The following is a 27,995-nucleotide window of genomic DNA, read 5'->3' as shown; positions in this document are numbered from 1 at the left end:
TGGGATCTAGTAAAAAGTATGAGGGTGCGGATGCAGGTAGCAGATGAAGCAGTAAGAGCAGTGGAAGTCTCCTCCGGAAAGCCCCTGTCTCTGTCTCTCTGTCACTCTGTCTCTGTCTCACACACACACTCAATCCTCCTCCTCCAGGCTGTCTCCAGATTTCTCCAGACCACACTCAGCTCATGTTGCGCTAAGCTGGGTCGCGAAGAGTTAAGATAAATAAATGTGTGTGTCTCCCCAACATCCTAAGAACCCCTCCAGAGGCTGCAACGAAGACACCTCAGAATTTTCCGCCGCACACCTCCAAACCCTGGCCCAGAGCCCCGCATACTGCGCTTGCTGAATTAACCCGAAGAGACCCCAGGCAGCTGCTACGCGGCTGGTTTCATAAAGGGGGGCGGTCCTAGCCCTGAGCTCTGGGATACGGACTTTCGAGCTCCAGCTCCACACTCTCCCTTTCTCCCCTCTACTCCCACCTCCCGGCCTCTCAGCCAGAGGGCCGATCTTGGCCCAAAACAGCCACCGTATCGGATGTCAGCTGATACTGGACCGAGGTTGTTGGGATAGGGCTAATACTGGAGGTGGGGCCTGAATACGAAACTGGGTGGGGATTGGACAGAGCGTTAAGGGGAGGAGTTGAAATCTGAACTCTGGACAGAGACTGGACTGAGCTCAATGAGGTGGAGCCTAATAATAGAGTGGGGCGGAGATTGGGCTGAGGGTGGTGTGGGCGCGGGACTGGGCCGCGCGCTCCGGGGCGGTGCTTGAGGGGGCGGTGCCGTGTCGGAAGTCAAAGGTCAGTAAATAGTGGTGATGTCAGGCGGGCAAGATGGCGGAAGGGTGAGCCCGTCATCCAGTTCTCCGGCGTTGGGCCGTGAATTTTCCCAGGGTTGGGGTGCTGGGCCAGGGTCACCGCGGGGAACAGGAAGCCAGTGCGGGCGTGGACGGAGCCGAAAAGGCGGGGTGGAGTCACAGTGTGAGGGGGTGGGGAAGCGGCCTGCGAAGCCTCGGCCCGCGGGCCACATCTGAGGGGGAAACTGAGAGCCGATCTTTGCGCGGCCAGGAGTCGCACCGCGGGGCCGCCAGATGTGTCTGTCTTCCACAGGGAGGACGTGGGATGGTGGCGGAGCTGGCTGCAGCAGAGCTACCAGGCAGTCAAGGAGAAGGTAAGCCGGGCTGGCGCCGTTGCTCCGGTAGGGCCCCGCGCTGCCTCACGGTAACCTGGTCCGAGCCGCACCGCCAGACCTATAGGGGCGCCGGGCTTCGGGGATGAGGCCGACTTGGGCCCTACTCTCTGGCCCCGACTCAGACCGGTATGAGTCTAGCCGCAGTGAAATAAAATTGGTCTTAAAGGCTGGAGCTACCCTGTCGTAGGAATCCATGGGAAAGAGTGATTTATTCCCTCTCGGGAAATCTACAACTTCGTAGAAGAGAGAACATTTGATTAGGCCTTCAAGAGAAAGGATTCTAGCAATAGAATCTTCCTTCTATAGTCATTCAGGTACTGGAGTGTATGCCACAGCCAGCACTTTCTAACAGGTCCTGAGAATACCGACTTCAGTCAAACAGATGCAATCCTGGGCCTCCCAAAACTCACAGTCTAGTGGGGTAACAGCAATTCCTGGGAGATGAGTGAGGGTTGACTTTGCCAGTGGACAATGCCATTGTGTTCCTGTTTCATTCCATACTAGTTTGTCAAAACCAACCCAACTGAATTCTAGAAAAAGTTAATTACTATTTACCTCAAGCAATTGGGGTGAGTCTTGCTTCAGGGCAGACTCCCAAGAGGCTTCCGGCTTCATTTAAATCAGTCCTCTACTCTGGGAGTATTTTTATCCTCCTCTAGCCTGCATACTCTTAGATAGCCTCTCAGCTACAGCCCAGCAAATCTGAGAATAGTTCAAGCTGTTTATGTTGTTGATGAGGCCTCAGAGAGAATTTCACACTGAGGTTTAATAGAAGAGACCCCAAAGTAACTTGCTTCTTGTTGCAGTCTGCCGGAAGGAGAGTCCGACATTCATTTAGCAAATGTGTGAGGAACTCCTGTGATTTACTCTCAAGGTTGATCTCATCATAACACACACAAAAATAGATAGTTGATTAGCCTTCCATCTTTGTTCTCTCATTTGAAGCAAGGGAGGGGTGGGTGTTTCACTTTTGACAGTTCCCCATTTGGGAAGAGAAGGCTTAATTTCATACTCTTATGTGAACCTAGGCAAGTTATTTCACCTCTCAAAGCCTCAGTTCCTCATCTCTAAAATGGGAATACTAATAATACTTACCTGATAGGATTGTGAGGATTAAATGATAATGTAGGTAAAGCACTAAGAACAATACCTAGCACACAGTAATTACTATATAAGTGTTAACTATTTTTATTAAGTACTGAGAGTGATGGGGAAACTTCTTAAATACCACCAATCCATTTTTCCTTCAATTCTGTTCTCGGTCTTTCAGGGCTTTCCTGGCCTGCCTTCCTTCCCTTCCTATCCTGGCTCCATCTGGACCACTCAATTCCCAGCACCCCTGATTCTCTTGCACCCCATAGCATATATTGCCCTGGAAAATACAGCTCGGAGACGCTACTGTAATCTGCCTTCCTCTGCTCCTTACTTCCTCTTGTAGAGTGTGTGTGTGTGTGTGTGTGTGTGTGTGTGCGCTTGCCACAGACACTGGTAGGGAAAGTCTCGTTGCTCTTTGGCCCCACCACAGATTCCCCAAACTCATCTGGGCCTGAGCCCTTCAGATCTCCCAACACCTACCCCAGCAAGTTTTTTCAGTCTCATATGTGCTTCTCCCCTTGCCTTCAGAAACTTTCCCCAAACCCAACTCTTCCCTCAAGTCCCCTGTTCGACCACTTCCTCTTTTACTTCCCAGAGACAACCTCACCTCCTCCTTTTTAAAATTTGAAGTCAACAGCATGATTTCTTCTTAACTCCCTCAGCACCCCTGAAGCCACTACACCATAACTTATCTGTATAAACACTCGTTTTCACCTACCATTTGCCAAATCCAGTGGATGTTTTTCAGCCCTTATCTTCCTGGACCTTTCTGCTGCATTAGACACTAGTGATCACTCCCTCTTTCCTGAAACTACTTTCCTGGCTTTTGTGGCATGATTCTCAGTTCTCCACATACTACTCCAGACTTTCCTTTCTTTTTTTTCTTTTTTAATGTTTTATTTATTTATTATTTAATCATTTTATTTTGGCAGGAGGAGGTAATTAGGTTTATTTATTTTTGGAGTTGGTGCTGGGGTTTGAAGCCAGGACCTCATGCATGCTAAGCATGCACTCTACCACTTGAGCTATGCCCTCCCCATACTTTCCTTTCCTGTTTTGTGAGTTCCTCTTCCTCTACTTTCCCCTTAATTTTTTTTTTTTAATGGAAGTACTGGGGATTGAACCCAGGACCTCGTGCACGCTAAGTATGCACTCTACTAATGAGCTATACCCTCCCCTCTACTTTCCCCTTAAAGGTGGCGTTTGAAGGGCCTTGTTCTTAGCCAATTGCTCTGTTTACTCAACAAACTCTTCCTGGGTGACCTCCTCCATTTTCATTTTGGGGTGACTCCTGGTCCTTTTCTCTGAGCTTTCGTGTTTGAGAATAGCTCCTGCTGGACAGCTGTCCCAGGTAGCCCACAATCACCACAGATTCTATGTACCAAAGTCATTGTTACCATCTATTTTCTAAACCTGCTCTCCCTTCAGCATTTTCTCCCTCAGCTGGCAGCACTACAACCACCCAGTCACCTAGCTTAGTAGCGAGTAGCTCTCCCTGACTTTCTTTCCCTGAGTCAACACATCTGTTTAATCACCAGATCCACCCTTTTTGCCTAATATTTCTTGAACCAGTCCCCCATCCTCTCATCCTTACCAGCACTGTACTTATTCATATTCTTCTATTTTCTTTCCTGGACTATTGCAGCAGCCTCCTGACTGGTCTTCCTCCATTTCTAATGTTGTTGCTCCTGGACCTATCATCCATGCCAGTCTCTGGAGTGACCTATCAAAAATGCAATTTCATTATGTCCAACCTCCTTCAAACTTTTGGTGGCTCCCCATCACCCACAGGCCTGACCAGGCCCTCCACGGTTGCCCTCTCCAGCTTTATCCTTTACCACCTCTGTTTTGCGTTTTATGTTCACTAGGACTACATTGCTTGTAGGTCTCAGTAAACCCCAGGCCCCACTATGCCTAGACTTCCTTAGCTGACTCCTGCCCATTCTTTAGAGCTCAGTCCAGGATTCCCTTCTCCAGGTCTTTACAGCCTCCCCACAACATGCTGGTCACTGCTCTGCCCTCGCACACCAGCACTGTTGTGTGAGCATTTTCCCTGGTAGACTGACTTTCTTGAGGGCTGGCACCATGTCTGTTCATTTATGTTCCCTCAGAGCTCACAGTCTAGTAAGGGAGACAACCATTCATCACATAGTCATGTGAATGTTATATAATTAAAACTGTCCTAGTACATGTCAATTTAACAAGCACACATTTTTTGAGGGCCTACTCTATGCCACACTCCACGTCAGATACTGGGAAAGCACCAATGAACAGAAAACAAAGGCTCTATATTCATGGAACTCAGCAGTTTATGCAGGAAGATAGGTGTTGAACAGATAATCACACGTCTAAAGCAAGGCAAATGTTAAAGAGGTGCCCATAAAGCAGGAGAGCCATCCTAGTCTGAGGTGGCATCAGGGGGGGTTCCCCAGGGAAGCGACATGTAAACATAGATCTGAAGGGGGAACAGGGGTTAGCCAAGTGAGAGGGTTCATTCATTTTGTTTGTTCTCTTGTTTTGAAAAGCTGAGCTGTGTGTCAAGGAGAGGGAATGATGTGTTCAGATGTCCTGAGGTAGGGAAGATGCTAGAGCATTTGGGAAACTTGAAGGCCAACTGGTGCTCAGTGAGGGGCACAGTGGGAGGGGATGAGAGTCTGCCAGAGGTGAGATTATATGGGTCTTGTAAGTAAAGGTAAAGATTTTATATTTGCCGTAGGATATCATGTAACCACTGAAGAATGTAAGGCAAGGGCAACATGCTGTTCCAACTTTCAAAGCTCCCACTGGTGTCACAAGGAGAAGGTAGCAGAGGTATCTGATCAACCTGGGAAAGGAGTCCAGGTGAAAGAGCATGTTGGTCTGGACTAAGGTGGTGGCAGTGTGGATGGAGAGAGAATTAATAAATGACTCTTCCACTCCAGTTAAGGAGTCCCAGTCTGAAATGGAGGCATCCTCACCCCCAGAGAAGCCCCTGGCTGACAGATGAGCCTGTCTCATTCAGAGCCTTCCCAGGCAGGCCCTTCAGCAAAGAAAAAAAAAATCACCAGAACTCTCAAAAACATGTTTAAAAAATGCAGGTACTTAACCCTGTGTAAAATGGAAGGGCTTACAGGGGTGAGCACAAATAGTCCAGGAAGGTGTCCTAGAGTGGGTGAGGATGAAGCAAGACAAGGAAAGACTCAGACAAGGGCTGCAGGCCTGCTGTCTCACAGTGGGTCTGAGTGCAGGGTGAGAGGCAGGTTGGTCCGACAGAAGCAAATATCAGTTCTGTCCAAAGGAGCTTTATGGGTGAATGGAACCTTGGAATGGTGGAACCAAGAAAGCCTCGGAGAGAATCCAGTCCAATATTTCTCTTAACATCTGCTTTGTTGAATGTAAAAATTCACACACCTTTATCCTGGTGTTAAAAATTGCTCATAAAAGCTTTCTAAACTGTTGCTGTCACCAATGCAACATGTTTATGAAAACTTTCAAGCAAATAATTTCATATACTGCCTCAGATTTCTGCTGAATTTCCCCATAACAAAAAAGTAAAAATAGAAACACTTTTCTTTGATAAAAAAATCATACACCTTCTCTTCGTGTTGTTTGAAATTAGAAGCAAAGGTCATGACTTCTACAGCATAGCAAAGTGTGCATCAGTCTGTTTTATTTTCAGACTCCACATGTCCCCTTCCCCAGTCTGCTCACCAGAGCCACTGATCTAGTCCACCTCCCTCATTTCCTAAGAGGAAAACGAGGACTAGGTGAGAGTTCCTTCTGGCCACATATCTTATAAGTGTCTGAGCTGAGCTCAGTCCCTGTTCTCAGAGCAGCAGGAAGTTCCTCCTTGCTATTCTGCTGTTGGGTAATCCCGGGTCGTGGAATTGGGACAAGAAAGCATTGTTTTTGAGCCCAGGTGCCATATTTCTTGAGTTTTCCATTTGTCTGTCTGGAACTGAAGTACAGGGAACAGGAACAAAAGGTGGTGGAGCCAGCTGGCTCTGTCATCCCTCTCTGTCTTCCCTTAGTCCTCCGAAGCCTTGGAGTTCATGAAGCGGGACCTGACAGAGTTCACACAGGTGGTACAACACGACACGGCCTGCACCATTGCAGCCACCGCCAGCGTGGTCAAGGAGAAGCTGGCTGTGAGTACCACCTGCACCCTCTAAATATCTGTCCCTCACAGCCTGACCTGCTCTGGGACCCTGGTGAGGGTTCCCAGCCTTTCTACCATTAGGTGACTGTTTTTCCCCATAGACTCCCATTTTGAAAGAATTGTGTCTGTCAAGTAAATAAGCTACATATATTAAGTAATAATAAGTTTTCCCACTTCTGTACTGTTCTAGCAAATGTTTTCCTATGAGCAAAGTCAGCATTATAAACAATTTAGAAAATGGAGATAAATAAAATAAAAAGACCTAGACACACCTGTAATTCAGTCTCCCAGAGATAACTGCTGTTTGTATTTGAGGAGCATATCCCTTATGTACAAGTTCTTTTTCAAAACTAGAATCAACTGAATACCATGGTTTATAATCTACTTTTTTTTCCCCCTCTGGCAGGGGGAGGTAATTAGGTTTATTTATTTCATTACTTTTATAATGGAGGTACTGGGGATTGAACCCAGGACCTCATGCATGCTAAGCATGTGCTCTACCACTTGAACTATACACTCCTCCTATAACTTACTTTTTTACTTAATCATTGCAGACCTTATTCTACAGCATCATAAATGGCATGGTAATCTGTTATGTGGATTTAACCAGTTCCTAGTTTCCTATTTCAGTTCTCTACAATGTTGTAAACAACTACAGTGAACATTCTGACTGCTAAATCTTTGCCCCTGATATTTTCTTTATAATGAAGCACTGGAGGGGATATAGGGTGAGTACAGTCTTAGACCTTTTACTATCTACGGCAAAACTACCCTCCAGAAAGATTTTGCCAACTTATATTCTTACTGGCTCCGTTTTTGTTTTGTTTTGTTTTTAATCAATCAGAGATGTATAATGGAATTCTCTTGTAAGATAGAAGTTAGATTCTGAAGTCAATGTAAAAAGTGAAAATTGTACTTCAAGGTCAAAGATAACCCTGCAAACCGCAAGTTTCCAATGAAGGACAGTACACTGGTTTTGTATTATAGTTTCTCCATTAGTGTTGGAACAGATTTCAGTTTCTTCGTTTACTCACCAGCTGAATCAGTTGCCTTGTGATTAGAGGCCATGTTATGAAAAACATGTTGTGGAATTTTTTTAGCCAAATTCTTCTGTTAAATTTTGTAAAATACTGTCTGCCTGCTAACCACTGCTACTGATGAATATGAATGACAAGTAGTAATCCTGCTAAACTGCTCTAAGTCCAGCCAGTAGCACAGACACCACTCGTTCCTTTCATTTATTTATTCCTTTTTTCATTTCACAAATATGATTGTATACCTGTGCCAACACGTCCCGGGCACTGTTGATAGGCTCTAGGTTTAAAATGCCTGGGCAGCCTATCAGGAGTAAATATTTTCTACAAGGTTTGCAGAGCCTGGCCTTGTCTCTCAACATCCCATCCCTGCTCGCTCAAGGGCATTCTGTCCAAATTGGCTCAAGATTGGTGCCCGACTTGCCCCTTCTACAAAGTCCATACACTGGCCCTCAGCTGGTCCCAGGGTTGCTTCTAGGCAAGGCTGCCTGTTCTCATCCCGCCCATGTTTCCTCAACCTTTCATACAAAATACTTCCTTGGGGGTGGGTATAAGCTCTGGTAGAGCGCATGCTTAGCATGCATGAGGTTCAATCCCCAGTACTTCCATTTTAAAAAGAGAAAAAGAAAAGCAAAATACTCTATTTCCTGAATAATTATGATGATATTGTAATATTACAGTACTGCTGTTTATTAATTATTTGCGGTGTGCATTGTGCATGCCTTATCTCTTTTAATCTCCACAGTAACCCCCTGAAGGAAATTTATTTACCTGCATTTTATTGATAAGGAAACAGACTCCAAGAGGGTTTAGGTATTGTAGCCAACAAGCAGTAGAACTGGGATTCAAATCCAAGACTGACCCCAAAGCTAGTACCTTTCCCATCACTCTACCCATAAGTCTATGGCATGGATCCTCTCTTGTCTCTTTTTTTTTTTTTTAAAGACAAAATTTTTTTTTAAATTTCATTTTTCTCTCTTTTTTTCCCCCCCTAGAGGGGAGGGAGGTAATTAGGTTTATTTATTTATGTGTTTTTTAATGGCAGTACCAGGGATTGAACCCAGGACCTCATGCATGCTAAGCATGTGCTCTACCACTTGAGCTATACCCTCCCCCCTTCATTTTTCTTATTCTTTTTTTTCTATATATTTTTTTCTCTTTAAAGCCTACTATTTTATCCTTGTTTTTTTGTGGGGGGGGAGATAATTAGGGTGAGTGGGTGGTTGGTTTATTGATTGATTGATTTTAATGGAGGCACGGAGGATTGAACCCAGGACCTCGTGCATGCTAAGCACACACTCCACTCAGCTATATACCCTCCATACTCTCCCATCAATATCTGATCAGCCTGACTGGCCTTGAAATTTTGGTGAACCAGCCAGTCAAGGAGCTCTGCTCTGACCTACACAGGCCTACTGTGGCCCTGTTTTGTACCTTCATCTGGGGGATGAGGTCCCTGGCTGCCTTTCTCTCCTTCTCCAGCCAGAGGTATGAGCTGAAAGGTTGTGAGCATTTCTCTGGTCCCACACAGAGAGTACACTTTGGCCCCTCATGCTTCAACCCTCCATACCTCATACCCCAGGTTGCAGCCTGCTCCTGGGCCACTTGCTTCTTCTCCTGGCTTCTCTCTGCAGACTGAAGGCTCATCGGGAGCGACGGAGAAAATGAAGAAAGGGCTGTCTGACTTCCTAGGGGTGATCTCCGACACCTTTGCTCCCTCACCAGACAAAACCATCGACTGTGATGTCATCACCCTGATGGGCACGCCCTCTGGCACAGCTGAGCCCTATGATGGCACCAAGGTATTCACTCACTGTCTCCCCTGCAAATGCCTAACGGCACTGGGCTGTAGCTTCCAACCTGAGCTCAAAAACAATACATATTCATAAAAAAAAATATGTATATAACTAAATTAGAGAATATTGATATTGAAGAAGATAATCATTTCTAAACTTATAATCCCATCACACAAAAAGAACTACTGATTCCTCACTGGTGTATAGCCTTCCAATTCTTTTTGCTCGCAAACACTGATATAGTTTTGGTTTTTCCTTTCTAACAAAAGAAGCACTTTACATATGCAGTTTTGTAACCCACTTTTAAAAAATTTACAATTAACTGTTAGCATCTTTCCTAATCACCATTACTTTTAATGTCTTTAAATTCTTGCAAGTACATACAGCATAATTTTTCAGTCATTCCCCTAGTGTTGCACATTTGGATTCCTTTCAGCTTTCAACCACAATAAGGAATGCTGTGAAAGCATCTTAAATAACATTTGTGTTATTTAAGACTAATTTCCAATAGGAATAAATGTTCAGGGGAGGATGTCTTCAAAGCAGTTAAGTCAACAACAATGGTAGGATATTTCTACAGCATTTTATATTCTCATGGTTACTTCTCATATTTTGTGGGGTATTTTCTCCTAAATTCACAGGGTGGTGTCACAGCACTTTGGCCTTCATAGCATTTTACCACGTTGAATTTCCATTCCAAACACAGTTTTTCGTGCATGTTTTTCAGTGCTGGTCTTTGCACTACTACTTAGTGCACATTTGAGTAGATTGTGAAACTTTTTCAATTATAGGATTTTAAATTGTAACAGTAAATCACCAGAATCACTTGCTGAAGCTCTGATGCAGCCATCCCATGCTTCATGTAATGATGAGGAAGGAAGGAGGGACTTTCTGTTTACTAACTAAAGTTTGCTACTCCTGTGGCCCTAATGGGAACACAGCTTGCAGTTTATTTGGCAGACTGGCTATGAAATTAAGAAATTCTTGATGAATTGTTTTAATTTGAAGGAATTACTTTATTTCAAAATGTGCCAATGAATTTGGACTTTATTAATATATTTGCATTACCATTTTTCATATTTCACATAATTCAAAACCATTTTATACATATAGTTTTGTAGCTTGCTTATACTTCATTTTCTTAGTTCCCGAGGTGGGATATGGGTTGAAAGACCATTTTTCTAGGAACTCCAGCTTTGGATTCCTATGCCTGTGCTCCACTCTGTAGCCCACAGTATTAATTGCCAAGTGTCCTGTGGGTATGGTAGCCCACGGGGAGAAGCTTGTGGTGGCTGACTGGCTGAGAGGGGCTACTTTCTATCTGAAGCACCCCAGAATTTCTGTTCTTTTCTCTGATTCTTATAGGCTCGCCTCTATAGCCTGCAGTCAGACCCAGCAACCTACTGCAATGAACCAGATGGTAAGGAGGTAGCAGTGAGGGGGCAGGCTTGCTGGGCAGGGAGACCAAGGAGGTCTGGACTGTGTGCCATGTTTATCTCTGGTAGCAGTGGCCAGGCACCCACTGTGTAGAGGGACCAGAGTGGGGCTTGCTTGAACCTTACATTTGGTGGGATGGGTTGATGGTCCCTCTTCCTCCCTGAACCCAGACTGTCTTCATCCCCTTCTGCAGAAGCTTTGCTCCTCTTGTCCTCATCGTCAGCTCAGGCTCCCTCCCCGCCCTGTGCCCTGCCTGCCTTCCCTTTGTCCTGTTTGCTAAGCCTCTGCTGTACAGTAAGCTCTAGGCTGGGAACTGGAAACCAGAAATTGTCAAACCTTCCATTCTATCCAGACCTCCAGGAACCTGCCGTTAGGAGAGGAAAACAGGGAATAAAGGAAAGATAGTAGAGATGGAGTGACTGCTCCTGCGAAAGATGGAGGCATTGTGAACCCGGAGGATGGCACTCAATCCAGCCTAGGAAACCTAGGATATGACACTTGAATTGAGACTTTAACGATGAATTAGAAGTAAACTAATTTTATTTTTAGAAGTGGGAAAAGGGTGTTCAAGTATAGGAACAGGACACTTGAAGGTCCAGAAAAATCTAGGCATTTGGGAAGGCTGGATAAAGGGTGAGGGAATGAGAACAGTGAGAGCTGCTGGGGGCACCAGACTGGAAGGGCTTTGGGTGCCAGACTAAGCAGTTGGAATAGTGTCCTAAAAGTTTCAAGGTAGTGGTTCTTAACCTTTTTTTAAGTCACAAAGACCTTTAAAAAATCTGTTGAAAATGACAAGCCCTCTTTCAACAGATTTTTGTATGCAATATGGGAATTCTTTAACTCTTTGAAGCCCATCTTTGGATATCGCCTAAAAAGACCTTCTGTAGAGAACTGTTGAAGGATTTTGAGGCCTGAGGTGATCAGATTTTGCATTTTCTAAAAGAGTCTCTGGGCAGTGTTGTGTAGGATGAAATAGGGAGAGACAGAGATGGGAATACCAGTTAGGAGGCTTGGTAGGAATCCTCATGTCAGAGATAGACCCAGAACCAGGGAGGTGGCAGGTAGAATGAAGAGGAAGGTGTGCATATAAGAGACACTGAGGAGGTGCAGTCCAGAGTGACAGAGAAAGGAGGCGTCTGGGAGGGCCCCCAGGTCTCTGGTGAATAACTGGGTGGGACAGGTGAGGGAGAGCAGAAGATGAGTGCACATTGGGTTTGTGGCATCTGTACAGATGGACATGTCCAGGCACCTGGACCTCTGGATCTGGAGCCTAGAATGGTAGTCTGGGCTGCAAAGACAGACTGAGGAATTGTCAGGGGGAGGAGGAGGTTGAAACTCATGGTTTAGTGGAGGTTATTGTGGGAGAAAATGGAGAATGAGAAGAGATAAGGAAAGGAAAAAGAGGAGCCCACTGAAGACTCAGATGGAACAACTAGACAAGTGGGAGGAAATACACAAAAGAGTAAGAAGCCAGGAGAGAAAAGGGCTCTAAGAGGAAGGTAGTGGTTCCCAGGGTCAGAAACTAGGATGGTCAGAAACACGAGAGAGGACAGAGAAGCCATCGTTGGATCTGGCAGCACAGGGTCACTGGTGACCTGAGAACAGCTGTTTCAGAGAGGAAAGGGTTCAGTAGCCTAGTGCAGTGGGCTAATAAGCAGGCATGGGAGAGTGGGGACCACAGCCCCTCCTGGAGATCACTCCTTCATCCTGCCTGACCCCTCCCTCCACTTTGGGCCATATGGCTCTGAAAAAAATGATAAGCTTTCCTCATTGTCCATGTCCAGGCTTAGGTGTGATTTTAATAGGCCCAGTGTTCTTTTCTCAGACCCATGGAACTGACCATCAGTGTCTGTCCCTCTGCAGGGCCCCCGGAATTGTTTGACGCCTGGCTTTCCCAGTTCTGCTTGGAGGAGAAGAAGGGGGAGATCTCAGAGCTCCTTGTAGGCAGCCCCTCCATCCGGGCCCTCTACACCAAGATGGTGAGGGCCCAGCCAGCAGGACCTCATTCAGCTCCCGGCTTGAGGTGTGGGGAGGTGGGAGGGACATGACCAGAGAGAGCCATTGTGGAGGCTTCTGGCCTAGAGCGCAGTGAGAGGCCCTGTGGAGCCGAGCCAGCCAGGTCCTGAGCCAAGAAACCACATGTGGGAAACAATTTGCCAGGCTTCTGGCATTCACGGGGAGAAATGAGAGGGCCAGCAAAGCCTGATGGGAGTTCTTTTCTCCCTCCTTGGCCAAGCTGGGCCAGGAAGGTGGGCCTGGTGGGAACAAGTGCTCTAAGAATCACTGCTCAGCCACTTAGACCATGTGAAATCCAGAGCAGCTGGGAGCTGGCTGATAAGGCTGGGGACACATCCCACACAACCACTCCCAAAGTCTCATTTCTGCTGCCCTTTCCCTCTAGGTGCCAGCAGCTGTTTCCCATTCAGAATTCTGGCATCGCTATTTCTATAAAGTCCATCAACTAGAGCAGGTATGCTGGCCTGGCCTGGGGAGATACTCCACTCAGCTGTGGGGGAAGTGGGCTGGATTTTGTTGAGGGAAGAAGGGGATAGAGGGTGCCAAGAGTTCTGGGGTCAGGACCAGGGTCTGGGAAGAGGGTTCCCTGACTGCTCCCCCATATTCAGGAACAGGCCCGGAGGGATGCCTTGAAGCAGCGGGCAGAACAGAGCATCTCTGAAGAGCCTGGCTGGGAGGAGGAAGAAGGTAAGAGATATTGAGAGGTGGTAGGCAGGTACAAAGTCCTGCCTGTGAGGTACTCTCTGGGCCATTCTCTCTGAAGCCTAGAGGTATGTGGCACCCCCAGGGAAGAGGAGGGAAGGAGTACAGTGTTTGCACATGTGGAAAATAGGCTGAGCTAGCAAGGGGATGTTTACCAAGGCTGGTGGATCCCAGGTTTAGGTACAGAAAATTGCATGTGTTATATTATATGTCCAAATTATACTAGAAGCTTTACATGTATAGTCCCTACCATAACTTCATTATCCCTCTTTTGCAAATGAGGCAGGTAGGTTAAAGAAAAGTTAAGTGGCTTGCTCAAGATCATGCACCTAGGATGTAGCAGAGCCCCACCTGAACCTCAGACTGGCTTACTTTCAAGTCTTGGCTTTTTAAGCTAAAATACAATTTTGGGCTGTGCTGCCGGAAGCTGAGTGCCCACCAAGCATGCGCTAGGCCTCCCTGGTAGGAGAGACTTTGACCAACAGGAAGTATCTGCAGAAGAACCATGACAGAGAAGGTGTGAGGAAACTGGCACCTGTTAGTCTTTTTTTCGAGGGTGAGGGGTTACTTATTTATTTAGATTTCACTTGGAGATACATTGAGTTTTGATGCATTAGATATTGTTACAAATAAGCAAATACAATGATCTGGACCTATCTTTAGTGAAGCACTTGTTAGTCTTGATGAGAGCACTTTGGTGGGAATCTGAGGTCTGTCTTCAGAGAGCTCCAAGGTTATCTTGGTGCTGACCAGGGCACATCACTCTCTTTCTCTGCCTTTCTCTCTTAACAGAGGAGCTTGTGGGCATTTCACCCACATCTCCAAAAGAGGCGAAGGTTCCTGTGGCCAAAACTTCCACATCCCTTAAAGGAGGACCTGGCCCCCGGAGCCCCTGTGAAGAGACTCTGGTGACCCCAGTTGAGCCTCCAACAGAAGTGACTCCATCAGCGAGCAGTGAGAGCATCTCCCTGGTGACACAGATTGCCAAACCTACCCCTGCACCTGAGGCACCAGTGCTGCCCAAGGACTTGTCCCAGAAGCTTCTAGAGGCATCTTTGGAGGAACAGGGCCCGGCCGTGGACATGGGCGAGATTGGACCCCCACCCCTAGCTCAGTCCAAGCCCCACATCCCTGCTGGCCGCCCCAGTGGCCCAGAGTCCAGGCCTCCAGCCAGAGTAGAGACTCTCAGGGAGGAGGTGCTCACAGACTTACGGGTGTTTGAGCTGAACTCGGACAGCGGGAAGTCTACACCCTCCAACAATGGAAAGAAAGGTAAGTCAAGACCAAGGCCCAGGGAATGTGTCAGGGCAGGGCAGGTGAGAATTGCCACCTCGCAAGACAGACTTGTCTCCTTGTCCCTTGTGAGGATCCTAGGAGCAGATGGCCTTTATTTGTGATACTGATGATGATGATGGCAGCTGCTATAGGTTGAATATTTATTACCATGTTCCATCAATTCTAAGATATATTTATTCTCTGAAATTAGGATGCACGTTGTAATTATTAGGGTCTTAGATTCAACAAAATAAGGTTTATGTCAGACCCTTTGCTAAGAATGTAGTATTGCATTTAATTTCTCAGTTACCAGGGGAGCTTGTTAATTTCTAGACATGTCACAACCCCATGATGTCAGTATTACTGTTCTCATTTAATAGATGAAGTGGGGAGGGTATAGCTCAGTGGTAGAGCCATGCTTAGCATGCACAAGGCCCTGGGTTCAATCTCGTATCTCCATTAAAAATGAATAAATAAATAAACCTAGTTATCTCCCCTCACCAAAAATTAAAAAAAAAAAATGAAGAAAGTGAGTCTCAGACATGTTAAGTAACTTGCTGAAATTCACATGGCCAGGAAGTAGCAAACCCAAATTCAGACCCAGATCTGTCTGATCTGAAACCCATAGCCTTAACTATCACACTGTGCCAATTTCTATCCTTTTGGACAATTTAACTTTATCCTAGGGTGGGAATTCCTGTGACATTGATTGCTGTCAAGGTTCTTCTCCCCTGTATGACCTCAGGAAAGTCATTTAGCTTCCCTAGATCTTCACTATTATTAACTATATAAACAAAACTTACATGTACAGTTTAAAGAAGAATAAAATGAACACTCATGAACTTGCAGTGACCCAGCTTAAATAACAGAGCTTAGTTTCTTATCTGCATAATGAAATTTTAGACTGGAGACTGACTTTATGTAAGGGGGGAACCTCTCTTTAACTCCTGCAATTAAAGGAAGTGGTATCAGCTTTAGCTCTGGTGCCAGCTTTTTGCCACATCCAAAATACTTCTCCAGAGATAGCTGGATTGTCAGCGAGAGCTCGCCTAGGCTTCTCACACACACATATCCCGTCTTTGCCAACACTCAGCACCAGTTGGCCACAAAGCTTGCCCAGGAGGTGAGCGCTGGCCTGCTGGCAGCAAGGGACTGGCTTGCTGCTGTGTATGGGGAAACGGGCCCCCTCACACCCTACCCACTCCCTGATGGAAACTGTGGGATTTCCAGTTTCCAACAGAGTGCTTTCCTTCTGACTCTGATTCAGTGAGGTCATCCATTGAGCTCCTGCTCTTTATGAGACACTGAGGAGGGAGGGGCAAAAGCTACAGTCTTTATGATGAAGCGCGAAGCAGTATGGGACAGGCTTGGTACCGGAGGAGTTCAGAGAAAGAAGGAACCTCCGAGCATCAGCAGGTTTTTCACCAAGGAGACAGGCACTGTATAGGAGAGTCGGAGAGTTTGGGGTAGGTGCGGGCGAGTAGTAGCCCAGGCTGAGGGGGCCTAGAAAGTCCAGATAGCAGAGGGCATGAGGCACATTGAAGGGGGTGACCAAAGTCCATTTTTCTGTATTGTCTCCTATGAGAGGAAGGGAGTAAGAAGGGAGGTGGGTTTGGCTCAGAAATAGAACTTAAGAACTTAAATTTTTAAGCTGAATTCAGGAAGTTGGACTTCGTGCCGCAAAGCAGCAGGGTATGTTGCTTATGTTATATGCCCAGCCTGTACTAGGAGGTTTACGTGTAGAGGCTTGGGCTCAGGCTCCGAAGTTCAGGCAGTTCTGGGTTCAAATCCCAGCTTTGTTCATAAGCTATGTGACTTCAGAGAAGTTACTGACCTTCTCTAAGCCTCCGTTTCTTTTCTGTATGTTGGGAGTAATTGTTTCATGATAGGTCCTCAGGGAAGAAATGGGGGTAGAGCCCTGCTTTGGGGAAATGATGAAGATAATAAGAGGCGCCATTCTCTGAGCACCTTCTTTATGTCTATATAGCTCTATGCTAAGCCCTTGATACGCATATTACTCAGTCCTCACCAGAGCCCTGTGAGATCTGTGAGATTTTCCCCACTTTTTCTTACTGGTAGGAAACTGAGATCAATCACCCACCCAATAAGCATTTAGAAAAGTGTGAAATAGCCTTTAGGAGAGTGAAGAGTAGGTGATGGACCTGACAGGTGGTATGGGTGGTGGGTGGGTGGTACAAAGGGTCCATTTGAGGTAATGGTCGTGAATTTTTGGAGAGCCCAGTCAGCATTGTTGTACTTTTGTCCAGCCACATTCAGTTGCTCAGGTGCGGGCACAGATAAGATGGGGAATTGGATTTAACCAGGTTTCAAGTTTAGCCAGGTGAATTCAAAAAGACTAGAGTCCAAGTGTATGCAAGAAGTGATCAGATTGATGCTTCATGGAATCTGAACTGGGTAAGAGAGGGAATAACAGTGAAACAGTTGAAAGGTTAAAGAATTACAGGTTCCATTTGGAATTGGGCTACTGGAGAGTATGATCAGAAAAAATGAGTGGTGGGTGGAGACTGGAAAAAATGAGATTATGAGGGAGATGCAGTATAAGCTCTTAATCACTCTGCTACGAGGTGTCTAATGCACTCGGGAATTCACGGAAGGAGGGCCTGGGGATTCAGTGAAGAAGACCTACCAGAAGTAGTCACTTAGGGGGAAGCTGGGGACTTGCACTAGAGTGGGACAGTGGGTAAATAGAGGGAGTAAGTTTTAAAAGAATGGAAGCTTGGTGACTCCTTTTCTCTCTTGTGTCCACGTCCTAAGATGACATGAGGGAGGCTTGGTTTATGAGTACAGCAGTCTCTGGGGGTGGCCCAGCCACAGGGCCTGCTAAGGGCCCAGGGTGCTCCCTGTCATTGCAGGGCTGCTTCCCACCTGCATTTTGTGCCGAGACCCATTTATCCAGGAGACTAGACTTACTCCGCTCAGGTCCCTCAGCAGGAAGCAGGGAGAGGAGACTGGGGCAGATCCTGTGGCCTGTGGACTGGAAGGAGCCCGACAGTAAAACTCCATCATGAATTCTTAAATTGTTGTTGCATAGATCAGTTCTCTGCCGCGTGCACAGTGTACTGGAGATCTTAGTGGTCTCATTGTGTGACAGGACAGGATGGTGGGAGGAGGCAGGTGGTAGAGAAAGTCCAGATTCACATCTCTGCCATTCAACACCTTTGTTTTCTCATCTGTAAAATGGAACTGTTAATACCCACCCCAGAGGATAGATGTGAAGTGCTCCAAAAATGTTAGCTGTTACACTTTTCTACACCAAAGCGTCTGCCCTAGCATTTAAGCCTGAAGAAGAGAGTTTCAAATCCCTAGAGGGTCTCCTGAGGTTAGAGAAAGCTGTCACAGCCACAGCTCTGAAGGAGGAATCAGCCAGGAGTCCTGACTTCTAATCCACAGGAAACCTGCACTGACAGAGCCAGGCATGAGCCACCAGTGTCCTGAAAGCACAGGGAGCCTTAGATGTGGAGTCAGAAGAAGTGGGTATGGTTGCAGGTCTGCCCCTGACTGGCTGTGGGACCATGTGCAAAATTACTTAACTCTGAGACCAGGCCTTTAACGGCTCCATTTGTTAAATATCCACTATGTAGATATGTTACAGGCACTTTACATGATACTGCTAATTTTAACACTGTTGTATCTCAAACTACAGGCCTAGGTCTACAGAGAGTCATCCAGTACCTGTTTATAATGCAGAATTCTGGGCTGTCGCCTAGAACTGCTGAATCTAAATGAGGGGGATGGGAAGGCAGGAATCTGCATTCTGATAACCTCCTCTGGTGGTTCTTTCAAAGAGGGTGGTTTTACCCTTACTTTATAAATAAACTGAAGCCCAGAATAACTTGCCCATAGTAGATAGAAGAGTCGGGATTCCACCCAGGTCTGCTTGGCTCCAGAGACCCTGCTCTTATCACACTGCTTATGGCTAGCTAGGTGGCTAGAGAGAACAGTGCAAGACCCCTTACAAGGAATATGGGGATGGGCTGGGGGCGATCTCCAAGTCTGGGCACCTGGTGAGGAGCAAGCTTGACAAGAAGAAACAAGATTTTACAGGTGGTGCCATTGAGGGCTCAGAGCTTACTCTTTTTAAAAAGTGCTTTTTTAAAAAAATGGTTACAAAGTAATATGTGTTCATTTTAGAAACCAAAAAAAAAAAAAAACCAAGAAAAATTACCCCATGGCCTCATCACCTAGAGATAACTACTGTTAGTATTCTTGTGGATATTTTGCTCATCCTTTCTGTATGTGTGCATGCATCTGTGCGTGTATTTTTTTAAATGGAATCATACTGCATATACATTTTTTTACAGGAACTATTTTTGTAGTTTTCTTCTTAGTAATATTATTTCCCATATACATTTTTTTATATTGCCTGTAAGAAGTCATACCTGAATATGAATGTTTGGAGCAATGGTTTTCAAGTCTTAGTAGGCATCAGAATCACCTAGATCAGGGAGGAGTAAATATTTTCCATACAGAGCCAGGTCACAAATACTTTAGGCTTTTGGGGGCATACAGTCTCTGTCCAACTTCTCAACTCTGTCATTAAAGCTTGAAAACAGTCATACATAGATGATGTGTAAACGAATGGCCCTGGCTGTGTTCCAAAATTTTTTTTCCAAAAACAGGCTGTAGGCTGGATTTGGTCCACAGATCATAATTTGCCAGCCCCTGATTTAGAGGAAGGGTCTTTGAATATTTATTGAGTATAAACTATTTGTTCTAGTCAATTGTAATACATAACAGAAGCTCCCTGTCCTTGGGGAGCCCACATTCTAGCTCCTCTATTATTAGACAATAAGCATAGTAAATCTGGTTGTGTAATACACTAGAAAGTGACAAATAGAATGGAATAGAACAACCAGAGCAGAGTGAGGGGATTGGGGCTGCAATGGAAAATAGGACGGTGAGAGTAGGCCACATTTGGGGTGGTGAGATTTGAGCAAAGACGTGAAGGAAGTGAGCAAGTTGGCCTGTGAATATCTGAGGAAGAGTCCCAGGTACAGGGAACAGCCCTAGCAAAGGCCCTAGGTGGGATTGCACCTGGTGTGTTTCAGGAGTAGCAGGATCAGGGTAAGGATGGAGTGAGAGGAGAAAGAAGTTCATTGTTTATTTCTTCCGAAAGATTTCCATAGCCCCAGGGAGCCTCTGGACCAAGATGCTTCTCCACTGTTCAGTAACTTGCTTTTTCTCACTTAATAACTTAAGACTATTTCATCATGTATATAAATGTTCTATGGCCTAACCTTTAAAAGCATAATGTTTTAATTTAATATAAAAACATAATGTTCTATCATATGATGACACCATTTATTTTTGTAATTCCCTATCAGTGGACTTTCAGGTGGTTTTTTTAAGTTTTTATCACTATAACAACACTACAGTAAACATCCTTTTGGTTAAATTTTTTACTGAATCCAGGATTTTTCCTTAGAATAGATTCCTAAAAGTGGGATCACTGAGCTGGAGAAAGCAGAATGTAAAAACCTTTGATGTGTATTTGTCAGGCCCTTTTATGAAGTGCTGTCACCCCAACTCCCACCTCTTCACATGCCCCTTCCTGTCTTTCACACTGTGGATCATGGTTCCAGGCTCAAGCACAGACATCAGTGAGGACTGGGAGAAGGACTTTGACTTGGACATGACTGAAGAAGAAGTGCAGATGGCGCTTTCCAAAGTGGATGCCTCCAGTGAGGTGAGTGGGCCTGTTGGCCACGGGGAGACAAGCCCAGTGATCCCAGGTCTGAGGACTCCCCTTCCCAAGCCCAACAGTCCCCTCAGAGTGGATCCCAGTCCTGTCTGAGGTGTCAGGCTGCAGGAAGGGAGCTCTGGCCTCCCACTCAGGCCCTGCCTGAATTTTTGTCATCAGCAGCCTCTGCTTCCCCTCAGTTCCAGGGTGCATGGATGGGAGAGTTCTTGACCTTAGCTCATATCAAAATCACCTGAGGAACTGCTAAAAAATACAGATGCCAAACCCTGCCCCAGATCTTTTAACTCATGGTCTCCAGATGTGTGACTGGAGCAGACCCCTGGCCTTAGAGACAAAAGACAGTGTGATCTAGGGCAAGTCACTTAACCTGAGCTTGTTTCCCCATCTAAAACATGGACTTGATCACCCTAATCTTACATGTTGTGATAGATGATGCATGTACACACGTGAGGCATAGTGCTTGGACATGGGAGCACTAATAGATATTACTGAAACCACCACAAAACCCAGTCCAGTTATAAGCTCAGAGGCTTATTCTTCACCACCTGTCAGAATCAAGAAGGGTCATTTTGAATGAGAACCTGGGAGAAGAAGCTCTCACAGCTAGTAAAGGACAGGGCTGAGGCTTCAGCCAACAAATCTGATTCAAGTCAGTGTTACATCCACCGTCACACAAGTACCACATGATTTCTTCCATCATGTAGTTCAAGAACCCACTGGAAAGAAGTGAACAGATTAGAGACAAGGGAAGGACCTTGTTTTTCATGTTGGGAGACTGAAGCCTGCAGGGAGGTAGTGACCTGCACTAGAGTATTTTGCACCTGTGACCTTACTATACCCAGGGTAGAGAAGGCCCATGGTGCCCTCTCATGCCACAGCACCTTCATGGCTTTTGTGTCTTTGCAGCCCTCTTTAAAACCTGGCATACAGTATACCTGGACAGAGTCATTCCACAACTTGTCATACCAGGGATCCACTGACAGCAGGCCAGGAGAGAGTTGCCTGGGGAGACTTCAGCTGGGGATTTAGGGTCCTAGAGCCCCTAGTGAAGAACCTGTGAGCACTTGCAGCCTGGTACCTCACTTGCTTCTGATCACAGTGCCACTCTCAGGTTCCCTGCCTGTCAGAGCCATGATCTTATCTGCTCAGCCAGAGACAAGTTCTCCTTAAGGGATTGACTATTTGGTTCTCACAGGCAGGGCGTCCCCTTGTAGTGTCCAGTGTTGGTTGGTAGTAGTATTTCCTCTGGGTCTGGAACAGTCAGAGCAGCAGATCCACCCCTTAGGCAGAAGACAGCTCTGCTCCCCAGATACTCCTTAAGGCTCTCATAGGAGGCAGGGTATGACCTGGGTCAGTGGGGGTGGGGGGGGAGAGCTATCCTGAAATGGAGGCAGCTGGGGAGCTTGGGTCTGGGCTTGACTCAGAGGAGTAAATATGTGTTTGTGCTCTCCATTACTTCTTCCCTTTGCAGCTGGAAGATGTAGAGTGGGAGGACTGGGAATGAGGGGAGCCAGAGCAAGCAGCTCCCCCACCCACAGCACCTCCCAACTCCCTCGCTCGTCTCAGCCCGGCCCTGGAAGACACTAAGAATGTCCCCCAAATGGCCTCTGTCAACCAGAGCTCTGGGTAGATTCTGGGTTGTTCCTTGTTGGCCCTTTAGGCCTCTACTCTGGGAAGGGGCTCGTTAAATCCAAACCTGGAACTCTGACTTGTGCCAACCATAGGATGACCCGAGGGGGAAGAAACCTTACCCTCTCACCAGAAGAGCCTACATTTCTCTGCTGAACACCCACTGTTCCTGGGGACTCTTGCTGGGAACTCCCAAGGGAGAGCCCTAGCCCATCTACCAGTGTAGACAGAGGCTAAACCACCAATCTCTTGGAGGACGCCAAGACAATATACTCTGTCATCCATAAGCAGACAAGGAAGGCCATGCCATCTGCCCTTGGCTAGACAGGGATGGTGAATACATTTTGGTTCCTGTCTCAGGGGGTAAGAGGCATTCATTTCTGGGAAATTTGCCTCTCTTGGGAATCTCCCCTACCCAGGCATTTTCCATTCCTAGAAAGATTCCTTTGGTTCAGAATCTAGAGACCAAACTCTGAGATCCCACCTCCCTCCTTTCATCCAGTCTAGGCTGGTACTTCCCCACCGCCTTTCCCAAGGCTTCTTCGTGTCAGATGCACCCGAGTCCTTAGCCCAGCTGTGCCACCTGCAAGAGTCTGCTCTTGCTTTTCTTCCTCTCCCCAGGAAGGGAGGGGGCCACTTCAGGCCCTTCCGTGCGTTGCCTGACGAGATACCCTGTCCAACCAGCAACCCACCTCGACTCCCCTGTAGCTTAGGACACAAGCCAGCTACCAGCGGTACAGAGCAGTGATCAGAGCTGAGTACTTACAACGCTGGTAAGCCCAGCTTCTCCGCCTCAACCCTTCTGCTTCTTGAAGGGACATGCTGGGGGTGAACTTCTTGAGACTCATCAGGCTTCTGCAGAAGCTCTTCTTCCTGAAGGCAGGCCCAGTCTTTGCGGCTCTCACCCCCACCCTGGTAAAGCTGCACCTCTCTTGGGGGACTGAGGGGCTGCAGGAATTCCTGGAGACCCTGGTGCTTCACAATGCTGCTCTGGTGATTCTTGTACATAATCTGGTGTGTTCACCAATGATTTAAAGGGATTGTGGTCAGGGACGCCAAGAGAGTGGTGGTCACTTCCACTTCAAACCTTCAATGGGGGTGGGATGGAGAGAATGCTGAATCTTTTTTTGACGGGGTGGGGTTTTTTCTCTTTGTAATTATTTTAGTTTAATTAACCTTTTGGTTGTTTGTGCAATATTATATATTTTAAATTATAATGCATCTCCCCAGAGTATTTTGTAGCTGGGAAAAGAAAAAAGGAAAAAAAAAAAAGATTCTAACAGCTGTTAGTTTTGTAATTAAAAAAGAAAGAAAAAAGAACTTTGTCCTGAACCTTTTCCAGACTTGCCGTTAACAGCATTAAAGAGATTCAACCAGAAGCTGGAAGATGTCTGGGGGTCTGTTCTTGTCCCCACAGCAGCTGCCCCAGGAGCCAATGTGCAGGGTGGCTTCCTGCTATAGCCTGGGGGAGGGGTGGAGTTGGGGAGGAGTCCTGAGGAAGTCCCTTGTCCTCATCCCAGACTGTTTGGCCTTTGCGATGAGGAAGGGACAGGGCCCCCAACAGGCCTCTCACCAAGACAAGGAGTCAAGGGCCATTTCTGCATTCCCAATGCTTCTGCTTTTATTTGGAAAGGAAGTTGCAACAGTGGTAGTTCTAATTGCTCTTGGTCATTTTTCTCCTCTCCTCCTCCTGTATGTGTATGATTCTGGGGTCTATTTTTAATTAACTTTAGTTAAACACCTGTATGAAAAATCACTTGTCAGCTGTAATAAAAGGGAAGTCTGAATGAGGCCTTCTGGTTCCATGAAGATCTTTAAAGGGAAAGAGAAGTAGGGCTGGGGAGGGTGTAGGTAAGTTTTAGGATAACTAAACTTAAAGTGTAAAATATATATCACCATTTTAGAAGCGGGTTTTTGGGTTTGCTTTCTCCCCCTGCTTTATTGGGGAGGACTTGCCATTGCTTTTATCAAGTGCTTGCTAGCCATGGATGCCAACTAACTTCTTCAATTGAAGGCCGGAGAATCATGTCTGGTTCCAGGAGCCGCTTGAGCAAGTCCTGGCATTCGGCTGAGATGCCCAGATGAGTGGGGAAGGACACCCCCTTCTGCTGCTGCCACAGCATCTTGGGGATGTCTGTGTCAGTCAAAAGGTAGGCTGGCACAGAGCATGACGTACAGGACCACGCCCATGCTCCAGACGTCACCCTTCTTGCTATCATGGGGAATGCCCTGCAGCACCTCGGGGGCGGCATAGGCTGTGCTGCCGCAGAAGGTCTGGCTCAGCTCCCTGCAGTGATTTGGGCAGCACCTTGGCGAAGCCAAAGTCTGTCAGCTTCAGGTTGAAGCCCTGCAACAAGGCGTTCTCGCATTTGAGGTCCCGGTGGGCCACACCACAGCCATGGCAGTAGCGGATGGCCTCGACCATCTGACGGAAGAGAGCCTTGGCCCGGCTCTCGGGCAGTGGCCCCCCATTCAGCACACAGTCAAAGACATCCCCTCCTTCAGCCAGCTCCATCACCAGGTAGATCTTCCCATCGGCAGACTCCAGCATCTCATACACCCGGATGATGTTCTTGTGGTCCAGGGTACGGACAATCTGGAGCTCCCGGGGCAGGAATCTCTGGATAAACTCTAAGGAAACAAGGGGAAAGAGATGGAGTATCAAGTCCAGCCTTCTGTCTGCCTGTCTGCCCACTACATCTGGATCTTGTGCCTTGGTTCCCTTCAACCAGTCTTAAATGTCTAGCTGCTTGGACACAGCAAAGAAAGTTCACTTCTATTGTTATTGTAGTTAATATATTATTCAAAGGAACTACTTTCTGTCAGCTTCAGGGAGTGTTGTGAGCAGCCTGTGAGACCATGGATATCAAAGTGCTTTGGGGAGTTTTAGACAAAGCTATTGAATTCCAGTTATGAGGCCTGATTTGCCCACAACACAGTGAGCCAGCTCCTCTCACCTCTGCCTCTGACCCACAGTTCTTTCCAAGAGCCCTATCTTTTTCCCATCTCTACCTGCCTTAGCACCAGGTCCTGCCCTCTGCTAGCTCTGGCCATGGCCTAGCCCATCTCTCTTCCCCTCCTGGAATAGGAAAGGCCTGGTGAGCTTGGGGTCTGCTTCTGGGGATCCTTCACCTCCTGCCACTTTAATTTGGACTTTGGAGGATGTGATTTTCCTCACTCCCAGCATCCCTCTGTTCCCCACTGACCTGCTCCAGAGCCACAGTCTCCTGCTCTCCTTGGTTCCAGACTAAAGGGGAGGAGGGAATGATCCTTCTGACTGGAGGAAGCACCCACCCACCTCAGCCAGCCCTCCCTTTCTCCAAAGGGGCCCCAGCTCACCTTCTGGCCCTCCCATCTTGTCTATAATTTTAATTGCCACTTTTCTTTGGTGTTTTTTGGAAACTGCTTCTTTTACTTTTGAGTAGGTCCCTTCCCCAATGGTCTTGCCCAGCTGGTACCCATTGGAGAGCAGAAAGTCCTCCATGCTGTCTAGCACCTCCTTCCTATCACCCTCTCAGCTCATGCTGCCTCTGCGAGGCAGCTCTACTCCACCATCGCCCTTGGCCCGCTCCTTTTCCCCCCAAGGACTTCATCCACAGCCGCCCCCAGCGCTAGAACATTCTCCGTCTGGACACAGCAGCCGCGGGTAGTGGGGAGGGAGAGGGCCAGACATTTTAAAACTCTGGCCCAATTGTGATGTAAATGCTGTGTGACCCTTGGCCGAAATGGGCAATGCCCCTACTTGCCCGCGCAGCCACCACCAAACCCAGCACGGGTTAAGTCATCGCTGCACCCCGCGCCTGGCCTGCGCCTGGCCTGCACCTGGCGGTGAGTCGCAGCCCCGCCTGTCGGGGGCGCTCCGGGTTTCTGCGCGGAGCCCAGGATGCCAGACTCCTTTTCATGGGAGCCGCCTCCTGCGCCCCCATCGGGCAGCTGGGGGTCTGCGCGACCCATAGCGCGAGCCCTCCAACTCCCCGCTCGCCGCCGCGCTAAGTGTCTGGGCGGCGCGAGGTTCCCTGGCGGGAGGAACGGGTTCTGTGAGGTCAGCGCGTCGCGGCCCGGGTCACAATGCAGCCCTCCCCCTCGGCACCCGGGCCCGGACGCGCCGCAGACACCTGCCCGGCTCCGCCTGGACCGGAGCGTCCTCCCGCGGCCAGGGCTCGGGCAGCTACTTCCAGCCTGGGACCGGCCTCGGCCTCCGGCAGGTGAGCAACAGCCCAGGGGGCGGGCGCGGGGAGGCGGCGCCAGGCTGCCCTGGAGCGGCCTGACCGCCACTCCCTGCGCAGAGCGCCCAGGGGCCTGGACATGAGTGCTCAGGAGCCCCCGCAGGGTCGGAGATTCCCAATTGAGGCCGGAGACTCCCCTGGCCTTGCCGCCGCCCCCGAGTCCCAGGACAGCCCGGAGCCGGTAGCTACGGAGCACAACCCGGTCAGGTGAGGCCGGCGCCCCTCCCCGCCGCCCCGCCCCGGCCCGGCCCACTTTTCCTCCCCAGAGCCCCCCCGCCCCCGCCCCCGCCCCACGTAAGGTCCCACATGCGCGCCCGAACCTGGAGGACCCCAAGTGCACTCCTTGATACGTCCCCAACAGAATGGGCCGCCCCCGCCTTCAGCGCCCACTGTCGCGCCCCGCTTTCCCCAGGCCGCTTCGACGCTGCCCGGGCTGCCACTGCCTGACGCTGCTGCACGTGCCCATCGACGTCTACCTGGCCATGGGCGGGAGCCCCCGGGCCCGCGCCACCTGAGTGCGCCTGCGCACGGCGGCACCGCGGGAGCCGGGAGGGGACGAGGCCCGCCGCGGGCCACCACGCTGAGGTCGCGCGCGCCGAGCACGAGACAATGATGCACATTTTAAAATAAAAGAATGATGCACATTTTAATAAAGCACAGCATAAACTGTTCTTTCTACTCTGGGCTGGCCGTGTATGTCTGTCCCGTCGGATTGGGCCGCCAGCTGCTCCGCCTCCAACAACACCTTCCCTTCTGCTGCCTCCTCCCTTGGACCCAGCCCTAGGGGCCCGCCCTTTCCAGTCTGCTTTCTTCTTGTAGGGCACCAGCCTGTCCCCCCATTTCTTGCTAGTCGTGACCCCTCCCCAGGGTCCCTCTGCTAGGGCCCTCCCCTCATCCTTCTCCCCATCGCTCTCCTTGGTTATCCAGTAAAATTCGCATTACTATTCGGGACCCAGGGTTCAGAGAATCATGTGACTGGAGGGAGTGGATAGACAACTTAGAATAAAGAGAATGGCCACCCACACCGGGCCCAGGCCCATTTAATTCTCCCAAGATGGAGTTTGGTTTTGCTGCTTGCTGTTTTGTGACCCTGGGCACCTCTGGCTTTGTTGGAGGGGTTACGGGCTGCCCTGTACATCTTGAGCCTTGGTTTCTTTTGACTGTTGGGGCCAGAAAAAGACTGGGGAAGAAGGAGTTTGAAAAACTTTGATTTCATATTTCTATTTTACAGGTGAGGGAACTGAGTCTTAAGCAACTTGCCAGGCGTCCCCAGATGACAGGCGATGCTAGCAAACTCCTCAGCATCCTCAGACTTGATGTCACGAAATCCGACTGTGGGAGGGGCCCACTACAGGAAGGCTGCCTGAAAGTGTAGTATTTAAGCTGAATGAGTATTTCCTATTTTGAAATTTTGCTTTAATAAATTTTATTTTAATTTATTAAAATTTTATTTTAATATTGGGAAAAAATGTAACCCAAAGGTCAGGTTTAGTCTCGTGTCCCCTGAGATTTAAGTATGGTTGACTCAACACCCCTCCCCTAATACACATGGAGTAGAAGCCCCAGCCCCCCAGAGCGCTTCAGATCTCATGGTCACCTGAAAGGGACACCCTTCTCAACTTCCACACAAAACTCTCTCCCAGGCAGCCCCAAATATGGGAGGCTTATTGAAAGAGGAGATACTTATTTGAAAGGGTCTACTTGGACTTTAGACTTGACCTTTCAGTGCGCTGCTCTT

General features: G+C 48.0%; 3 protein-coding genes across 4 annotated transcripts; 2 read left to right on the top strand and 1 right to left on the bottom strand.

Annotated features, from left to right (window-relative positions):
- Nucleotides 1–799: 799 nt before the first annotated feature.
- On the top strand, nucleotides 800–24,843 carry BSDC1 (BSD domain containing 1). 2 transcript variants are annotated; one of them, XM_032495809.1, is made up of 11 exons: nucleotides 800–840; nucleotides 1,106–1,166; nucleotides 6,293–6,409; nucleotides 9,089–9,256; nucleotides 10,616–10,670; nucleotides 12,551–12,666; nucleotides 13,089–13,157; nucleotides 13,312–13,390; nucleotides 14,198–14,677; nucleotides 20,284–20,387; nucleotides 24,046–24,843. In XM_032495809.1, exons 1-11 carry the CDS (start codon nucleotides 830–832, stop codon nucleotides 24,079–24,081), a joined length of 1,296 nt encoding a protein of 431 aa, XP_032351700.1. In that variant the 5' UTR covers nucleotides 800–829; the 3' UTR covers nucleotides 24,082–24,843. The 2 variants fall into 2 exon arrangements, with proteins under 2 accessions (XP_032351700.1, XP_014407424.2); XM_014551938.2 differs by lacking the exon at nucleotides 24,046–24,843 and adding an exon at nucleotides 21,874–23,417.
- TSSK3 (testis specific serine kinase 3) lies at nucleotides 23,567–25,532 on the bottom strand. The gene is given in 4 exon segments (XM_032495811.1): nucleotides 23,567–24,172; nucleotides 24,174–24,323; nucleotides 24,325–24,662; nucleotides 25,371–25,532. Coding segments are annotated over 4 exon segments (807 nt in total). The 5' UTR covers nucleotides 25,516–25,532; the 3' UTR covers nucleotides 23,567–23,998.
- Nucleotides 24,995–26,935, top strand: FAM229A (family with sequence similarity 229 member A). The gene is made up of 3 exons (XM_032495810.1): nucleotides 24,995–26,236; nucleotides 26,318–26,464; nucleotides 26,670–26,935. The coding sequence occupies exons 1-3, from the start codon at nucleotides 26,100–26,102 to the stop codon at nucleotides 26,770–26,772; spliced, it is 387 nt and encodes a 128-aa protein (XP_032351701.1). The 5' UTR covers nucleotides 24,995–26,099; the 3' UTR covers nucleotides 26,773–26,935.
- The last annotated feature ends 1,060 nt before the right edge of the window (nucleotides 26,936–27,995 follow it).

The sequence above is a fragment of the Camelus ferus genome, chromosome 13, assembly GCF_009834535.1.
Source record: "Camelus ferus isolate YT-003-E chromosome 13, BCGSAC_Cfer_1.0, whole genome shotgun sequence".
Classification (NCBI taxonomy): Eukaryota; Metazoa; Chordata; class Mammalia; order Artiodactyla; family Camelidae; genus Camelus; species Camelus ferus.
The sequence above is the reverse complement of the archived record's forward strand: the minus strand, read 5'-3'. Positions and strand labels throughout refer to the sequence as shown.

Coding starts and splice junctions, on each gene's coding strand:
- BSDC1 (XM_032495809.1), top strand. Junction 9,257..10,615: donor AGCCCTATGATGGCACCAAG/GTATTCACTCAC, acceptor TGATTCTTATAG/GCTCGCCTCTATAGCCTGCA. Junction 20,388..24,045: donor AAGTGGATGCCTCCAGTGAG/GTGAGTGGGCCT, acceptor CTTCAATTGAAG/GCCGGAGAATCATGTCTGGT.
- FAM229A (XM_032495810.1), top strand. CDS start 26,100: ATGCAGCCCTCCCCCTCGGCACCCGGGCCCGGACGCGCCGCAGACACC. Junction 26,237..26,317: donor CCGGCCTCGGCCTCCGGCAG/GTGAGCAACAGC, acceptor CTCCCTGCGCAG/AGCGCCCAGGGGCCTGGACA. Junction 26,465..26,669: donor ACGGAGCACAACCCGGTCAG/GTGAGGCCGGCG, acceptor CGCTTTCCCCAG/GCCGCTTCGACGCTGCCCGG.